Below are 8,414 nucleotides of genomic sequence, written 5' to 3'. Positions count from 1 at the left end.
ATTGTTTGAAAGTTAATTTAGTATTGATAAATTAATTTTTTTACATTTTTATTTTTTTGTTGAGCTTCCATGGAGAAGAAATGGTTGAAAGTTTAGAAGAGTGAATTAACCGTGAACGTACAAGTTTCTTTTATCTTCTACCGATATCAAAAAGCCGAACATATCAACTCCAGATTCTTTTCGATACATGTGTCATCATAATTTTCATTTGGTTATGTTGAGTTATTGTTTTCATTTAAATTTATCATTTGCAATACAGAATTTATGATATGTATTTTAGGACTATATTTTTTTATTTTTAAAATTTTATGCTACCTTTTTAGAAATTTGGTACTAAACAAAATAACGTACACATAATAATTTATTTTTCATATACGTTTATTTTTAATTAACTCTTGATACACGTGCAACACACGCAGTCTAAATTAGTATATATTAAAATATATAGCTGATTATATAAACTAACATAACAGGTTAAATAGCTAGAAAAAATATAATTGAAAAAATTAAAATACTAGCTTATTTATTAAGATCAAAATAAAAAAAAACACACATTTTTGAACATTTTCTTATTATTTGAAAATAAAAATAAAACACATCCTAAAATATAACTCTTTTTTTAAATCCTTTTTCACAACTTTGTTAAAATGAAACCAACCAAAAATGAAATAAAAAATAAAATAATGTTTTGACACAAATAAATATTTAATGTCAAAAAATAGGTTAAAGTTCGCGGAGGATCAAAAATAACGTGTCTACATTTGCCTGTCTTTGAAAATACAGAGAGTTTTCATACAAAGAAGTAGACAAGAAACAGGTTTTTATCCTCCGATTATTTGAAAAGGGAGAAGAAAGAAAAAAGAGATATAATCGAGTCTTAATTTTGGACCGCCTACATATTTCAGATTATAAGGAAATCAGGTCACCTATAGTTTAATGAGGTGAAATAGTGAGACGGTGAGTTAGAGTTCGAGTGAGTTTCCATGTATCTCCGATTCGCAGCTTCTGTTTTTACATCCCAATGAAAAACAAAAATAAAAACTAAAGATATAAGTGAAAGATCTTGTCTATACAGCTTTTCTGGAATACTGACTTGAATCTCATGACTTATCATATGATAAGATAGTCGTTATTTTGAGTTAAACTTGAAAATGAAATGTTTCTCTATGCTGACTCTTGGTATTAGAGAGGAACTTAAAAATTGCCATATTCTTCAAATGGGTACTTTCAACTTTGAAAAATGAAAATCGCCCTGTTCCCTAGGTGCGCTCTTTAGCTTGAAATGAAAACTGACTTTATTCTCCCGATGGGTCTTCTGAACTTGAAATAGAAATTGATCCTATTTTCCAGGCGGGCTTCCTGAGCTACAAAACTGAAATTAATTCCTGTTCTCAAAATGTTTTCCTGGACTCCAAATACGTAGTGAACTAGAAAAGTACATACCAAGAGAAGACACGCAAAAAAGATGGGTTAGAGAGAGAAATGCTCTGACTTCTTTCTGAACTCTAATTCCTTTGCACTGTTACTTTTCTTTTGTTCATCAATATGCAATCTGAAGCTGCTAATAATTTAGAGCAACCTTCTTATGGGGGCCCATTGTACTTATAAAAAGTAATGGGATCTCCACAGCAACCCCACCAGCAACCTTATGTAAATACTATTACCTCTACTTTTGATATGGGGGATGAGATAGTGCAAGAACATGATGGCTCCAATTTCATCCCTCTGACTGCAGATGATAAGGACCGCATCTATAAGCCATGGCAGAATTCCCTAATCATCAAGCTTATTAGGAGAAGAATGACCCATCAACTTCTAAAACAAAAGTTAACCAACATTTGGAAACCTACTGAGGAAATTAATTTAGTAGATTTGGGTTCAGAATACTTCCTGCTGAAATTTGCCAAAGAGCAAAATATGAATCATGTATTACATGATGGCCCTTGGTTTGTGCAAAATGGCTATTTTTCAGTCCAAAGATGGGAACCCAAGTTCGTGGCTTCGAAAGCAAATGAGGCATATACAGCACTCTGGCTTCGTCTACTAAAGCTACCAAGTGAGTTCTACGACTTTGAAATCCTACGCAAAGTAGGTGATAGGGTTGGTCTGCTGCTACGGGTAGATACGTGCACATCTATGACTTCTCGAGAAAGGTATGCAAAGTTGTGTGTTCAAGTGCCGATGGAGCAACCTCTACTCCATCACGTATATATTGGATCCCACATACAAGAAATACACTATGAGGGTTTCAATATGTTATGCACCTTGTGTGGTAGAGTTGTCCATCAAACAAGGTTCTTCCATTACAAGACATCGCCACAACTGCACTGTACCGATGACAAGCCAATGGGGATGAATAATGTTCCAACCATCGAATCGAAATGAAAGATTGTGTAGTTTAAATCTGCACCACGACGTCGGCCTATGAACCACAACGTTCCGGCCTCATCATCAGAGACTGGGAAGCGTCGTGGCAAAGGTAAGTTTTCTTCTACAAATGACTTTACGGCTATACCAGCAGTGGCGGTGGTTGATGCCCTAGGTAAGTCAACTCAGGGAAACCTCTCAAAGCCCGCCCTTTCTAAAGCACCAATGATGTTTCAGCAAAAGGAAAATGAGGTAGGGCCCAACTGTTTTAACATCTCTATTAATTGTGAACTTTCTACCACATCTGAGAATAATATTAATAATATGGCTTGCCCTCTTAGTACCTTAATTAATAATAAAAAAAATCTTCTCAATTCTACAACTCTTGCTTGTACTGTTGAACCATCACACGCGGCTGTCATGCAGCACTTTACTTCTACTGATATTCCCTTTTTAAATGACCTGCAGCATACTAATGATTGCCTTTCAGGTCTCAATTCATCCATATCTCCCACTTTAGCTTTAAACATATCTAATATAAATACTACAACTGTTCTAAACTCTCTTCCCCTATCATCTAACTTACACATCTCAACTGCATTAAATAGCAGCAGCTTACCTACTCTATCTCCTATTTATAATAGCATTCCGCCATCAGAATTGTCCCTACACAAGACTTCACATACACCACTCCCCTCAAGGTCCTTTTCATCAACTAGTTCGGATAGTGAGAATGGAGAACAACTCAGTGCCTGTGGAGAACAACCTGCACAACCGTGCAGTGTATATGTCGATGAATCCACAACCCCCACAACCTCGCAGTTCTTGGCTAGAAATGGGCCTAGCGGTTCATGCTTTAACTTTCAACCTCCATATCAACTGGAAAGTTGTTGTAGTGATGATAAAACACCCGGTGGATCTGGCACAAATAATAATGGAGGGAATGAGATTGGGTTTGGATGCTTTCATGCAACACTAATTAATAATGGAGCCTCCACCGATCCCACCACCAATGATTTCTTATGTGGAGTTCCCTTTCTACCCCGGTGGATCTGGCACAAATAATAATGGAGGGAATGAGATTGGGTTTGGATGCTTTCATGCAACACCAATTAACAATGGATCCTCCACCGATCCCACCACCAATGAATTCTTATGTGGAGTTCTCTTTCTACCCCCAACCTCAACAAGGAGTGACACCATGGATCTAGTAGTACACCACCATGTTGTCCACGGTGGTCAGCTCCATGCATGTGCCAACATTCCCTCAAAGGACTACTCCTCTAACTACTCCTCTACACGCTCACATGCCTTCAGGAAGTCAGGAAGAAATAGTAGGAACGGGAGAGAAAGCTCTGGGAACCACCATGCCAGAATCAGTTCTCTTGGGTCAGGTACGGGTCTATCTCCTGAAAGAATGGTTAGAAAAAAATATTCGTATAAACTATCTCCCAAATATGCACAAATGCTCTCTCCACATATGCCCGACGTGTAATCCAACAATGGAGAGGTATGCAATAGTGCTAAACCCTTCCTTGAGGGAGAGGTATGAAGTTCCTGTTCCACTCAACCGCCTTATATCTATGAACTTTATTATTTGGAACTATCGTGGGTCTACAAGGCCATACTTTAGAAGAAACTTTAGAGAGCTTCTGGATTTTCATAAGCCGGCTCTAGTCGTTCTTCTTGAAACTCATCGGGAAAACCATTAGTCTCTTCCTCATGAGTTTCAGTTTTCAAGTATCATAGTGACTCCTGAAACAGAATGCGTAGGTGGAATTTCCATACTTTGGCATGATGATATCCTCACCATATCGGCTATAGGGATAACTCCTCAAGAAATTCACCGCAAAATCTAGGTAATCCCTTCTTGTAAAGAATGGTTATTTTCAGCCATTTATTTTAATAATATTATCTTCGATAGGATTCAATTATGGGACAACCTACAAAGAATGGCGGATACTACCAACAATGGTCCGTGGATTATTGCGGGCGACTTTAATGATGTTCTCTTTAGCTCCAAAAAATTTGGTGGGGTTAGCCCGAACAAGGGAAGGACTAATAGATTCCTTAATTGTTTAAATTACTGTAATATGATCGATTTAGGCTATACTATCAGTAAGTATACTTGGACAAACAAACGTTAAGGAGGCAATACCATTCTAGAACGTTTAGATAGAATTGTTTGTAATTATGAATGGTTGCATATTTTCCCAAAATCGACTGTTATTCACCTTTCTAGAGTTCAGTCAGACCATTTCCCCCTCTTACTGAAACTAAATTCCGCAAGACATATCCCTAACAAACCTTTTCCTCTAGAAACTATTTGGTCGTCTCACCTGGATTTTCCAAATATTGTGTCAACAGCCTGGGAATCTTCTAATAATGTCTTGCTCCCAGCCTCTGAGCTTTTTGCTAGAAATATCATGCTTTGGAACAAGCAAGTCTTTGGAAATATCTTTTCCAAGAAAAAAGAATCCTTGCCCGTTTAAAAGGCCTTCAGAACTCTCCTCATTATCCAACTAGTATTTTCCTTCAAAGTCTTGAAGAATCCCTTCAAGACAAGTATCAAAGTCTCCTTATAGCGGAGGAGGAATTCTGAAGGCTCAAGTCCAGGATTCTTTGGCTAAATAATGGTGATGCTAATACAAAGTTCTTCCATATGTCAACCCTGCAAAGAAAGAGAAGGAACCGTATCACTAGTTTGCGGGATACTCTAGATAACTGGTTAAATGAGGACTATCTCATCAGTAACCTTGAGTTTTATACCTCTCTATACTCTTCTGATCTAAACACATCTAGATGGTCACATGAACTAGCCAACTCTTGCTTCGTCCATGCGGATATGGCCTCGGCCTTGTCGGCTCTCTTGCTCCGGAAGTAAGTGATTGATGCTATCAATTCTTTTAAGCCATATAAGGTGCCTGGACCTAATGGCCTACATCCTTTTTTCTACCAACAATACTTCCACTTTTTTAAGCATACAAAGGCCAGGGACTCTCATTCTCTTATCAAAATAGACTTAGAAAAGGCTTTTGATAGATTAGAATGGACCTTTATACGAGAAACCCTTCTCTATTTTAGATTTCCACTCGATATACGAGAAACCCTTCTCTATTTTAGATTTCCACTCGATCTAGTTAACCTAATCATGTCGTGTGTTACCACATCCACTATATCTATTCTATTTTATGGGAATGCCATGCCTAGTTTTTATCCAACAAGAGGAATATGTCAAGGCGATCCTTTGTCGCCATATATCTTTATTCTGTGTATGGAAAGATTGTCAAGAGCAATAGATGAACAGGTGCAACTTGGTCGGTGGATACCGATAAAAATTTCATCGAAAGGGCCACCAATCTCTCATCTCTTTTTTGTGGAAGACATTATCTTGTGCAATAAAATTAAAAATCATTCTTGCCAAGATATTATGCACACTCTTTCTACTTTCAGTGACCTCTCGGGTCAGAAAATTAGTACTGCTAAATCTAGGCTTTTCTTCTCTGAAAACACACCAGCCAGAATAAAGCAAAGCGTTTGCTCGCTAGTAGGAATTGAGGAGGGATCACACTTTGGTAAATACTTAGGTTTTCCACTTACAAATTCCAGGACTTCTAGGGGTGATTATCAATTCCTAGTCGATAATATCATACGCTGATTATCGGCCTGGAAGAGTAAATTTCTTTCTCCCGCGAGTCGACGGACTCTCATCAATTAGGTGTTGAATGCTCTTCCTAACCACGTCATGCAAATTACTAAGTTACCTTCCCAAGTGATTAAAGGAATGGAAAAGTGTAAAAAAAAATTATGTGGGGTTCTTCTGAATCTCGCAAGAAAATTACTCTTGTCAAATGGTCCAATGTAATGAAGCCTAAGAAGGAGGGTGGTTTGGATATTCAATGTCTAACAACTAAGAACTATTCTCTCCTAGCCTCGACCGCATGGAGATTATTTCATGCTCACGATTCCTTTTTGGTTGTGCTTCTAAGGAATAAATATCTAGGTCGATCAATAAATTTGTCCTCAACTTGTAAAAACCTTATGGTGGGATGGAAGCACTGTCAAGAAGGAATAATATGGCAACCGGCTAAAGGGAGGCATATTAACTTTTGGAATTACCCATGGATAAAACCGAGAATCACTTTGAGATCTGTCATTTATGGTCACTTAGCGGAGTCTGAAGAGTGCAAGCGTATCGCTGACTATAGAAACGGTAACACTTGGAACTTGTCGGCCATTTCTTTTGTCCTCCCTCAGGAAGTGACTAGTCAAATTTTTGCCGTCCATTTCCCCACTTTTGCAAATGCTTACGGCCGTATTAAATGAGGACTTACACCCACGAGGAATTTTACTGTTCAATCTTGCTACAATCAAATTAAATCCACTGATAATAATCATACTCTCCGGACTGATAGTTGCTGGTTATGGAACCTAACTATTGCCCCTAAGATTAAATATTTCCTATGGTTTTTAAGTTTGAATAGGCTTTCCACTTCTTCTTACTTGCACCATATTTCTTGCCTGGAATCGCCTGTTTGTAGAATTTGTCAGCAAGGAGTGCCCGAGACTTTATATCACTTGTTCTTTCCGTGCTCGGGTCTGGGATACTTCTGGGAAAAGCTTAGTACTTCAATAGGCTTGGGATCCTCCCTTTTGAAGCCCCCGCAATTCTTCTACTATACCTCTACTTTTTTCTATTGGCTTAAAGATAACGCCAACAGATATGCTTCCACCTCTCCCCGACTACCGCTGGGAGTCCTGCTCCCTTACTTCTTGTGGGTTATTTGGACCCAACGTAACAAGTGTATTTTTTATGGATATGGGACTAAACCATCACCACTCTTCGCCATTAATTTAGCTGTGGAATATTGGTATTTGGCAAGAAACTTACACACTACCAGTATTCCCATCACTGTTTATGTCAAATGGAACCCTCTTAAAATGAACAATCTCAAGTTGAATACTGATGATGCTATATCTTCTGAGCATAGCATTGGCGGGTTAGGGGGGTTTTCCACAGGGGCGAATGGGTTATGGGTTTTACTGTTTTTACAACTATTCAGGACATAACTCATCTTGTAGGTTTGCAGCTAGTTGTTAAACATAATTTCAAATTTCTCAAAATAAATGTGGATTCTAAGTAAGTTGTAACCATGTTAACAAGTGCTAATTAATTAATTGACAGTTTTTCGCTTCTGGATGATTGCAGGTACCCGCTCCTGCAGATGGGTAATCCGGTGGTCAGCTCGGTCTACAGGGAGCAAAATAGGCTAGCTGATGGCCTGGCAAAACAAGCCGTCTCTACTGCACTACCATCCAGTTTATATCATAGTACTTTGGTTATGGATACTATCTCCACTTTTTGGTCGCCTCCTCAAGATTTAATGTAGTTCTTGTAGGCTGATATGCGAGGAGATCTTGCTACTAGGTGTGCCAAATCTGCAGTAGTTTTACCGCCTAGTGTCTCTATTAATAGTCCTACTAGTTCTACGGTAGTCCCTAATGGATGGTCTGTAAATATTGCACTACGTGCAGATACTACGGTGGCTATGCTACCAACTTCCTCCCTATAGTTTTTTTTGTTATGAAGCTAATATATATAAGTATCCTAACTACCAAAAAAAAAAGTATGTACCATTTTTCTTGGATGATTTATTTTCTTTGGACACCATTGATAAAAGGGGGAATCTCATCGAGCTAGGGATGCAAATCAGTGAATTTCCTCTTCATCAACGAAAATGTTGGTTATTAATGCAACAGTCCTACTTCTCCGAGGAAATTCTGTCGATATTTTCTTTCAATGTCTTGTATTTTTCTACATTTGATCACAATATGTCCTAGTATCGGATTTGTTTTTGAGAATAGAGTTGTAAAAGATAAAGATTATTTTGATTTGCTAAACCTATACGAAGCCTTAAAGAGAAATGACGTGGATTTTTAACCCAACTTTGCTATTTTAAATAAGAAAGTAAAATTTAAAACATATTTTTTTTCTTTTTTCAGATATTTCTCAACAGCATGGCACCATATTTGATGCCCTAAAAATT

General features: G+C 37.8%; 2 protein-coding genes across 2 annotated transcripts; both read left to right on the top strand.

Moving 5' to 3' along the window:
* The first annotated feature begins 1,614 nt into the window (after positions 1 to 1,614).
* Positions 1,615 to 2,385, top strand: LOC124887177. Its single transcript, XM_047396363.1, has one exon. The coding sequence runs from the start codon at positions 1,615 to 1,617 to the stop codon at positions 2,383 to 2,385; it is 771 nt and encodes a 256-aa protein (XP_047252319.1).
* Positions 2,386 to 3,027: 642 nt separating this feature from the next.
* Positions 3,028 to 8,175, top strand: LOC124887213. Its single transcript, XM_047396420.1, has 2 exons — positions 3,028 to 3,761; positions 7,577 to 8,175. The coding sequence occupies exons 1-2, from the start codon at positions 3,353 to 3,355 to the stop codon at positions 7,639 to 7,641; spliced, it is 474 nt and encodes a 157-aa protein (XP_047252376.1). The 5' UTR covers positions 3,028 to 3,352; the 3' UTR covers positions 7,642 to 8,175.
* The last annotated feature ends 239 nt before the right edge of the window (positions 8,176 to 8,414 follow it).

This window comes from Capsicum annuum, chromosome 9 (genome assembly GCF_002878395.1).
Source record: "Capsicum annuum cultivar UCD-10X-F1 chromosome 9, UCD10Xv1.1, whole genome shotgun sequence".
NCBI lineage: Eukaryota > Viridiplantae > Streptophyta > Magnoliopsida > Solanales > Solanaceae > Capsicum > Capsicum annuum.
Note: the sequence above shows the minus strand (reverse complement) of the source record. Positions and strands in the feature narration are given on the sequence as shown.

Bases quoted from the DNA above. Each gene is read 5' to 3' on its own strand.
- LOC124887177 (XM_047396363.1), top strand. From the start codon at position 1,615: ATGGGATCTCCACAGCAACCCCACCAGCAACCTTATGTAAATACTATT.
- LOC124887213 (XM_047396420.1), top strand. From the start codon at position 3,353: ATGGAGCCTCCACCGATCCCACCACCAATGATTTCTTATGTGGAGTTC. The intron at 3,762-7,576 runs GTACGGGTCTAT...GGATGATTGCAG, and splicing joins AATCAGTTCTCTTGGGTCAG to GTACCCGCTCCTGCAGATGG.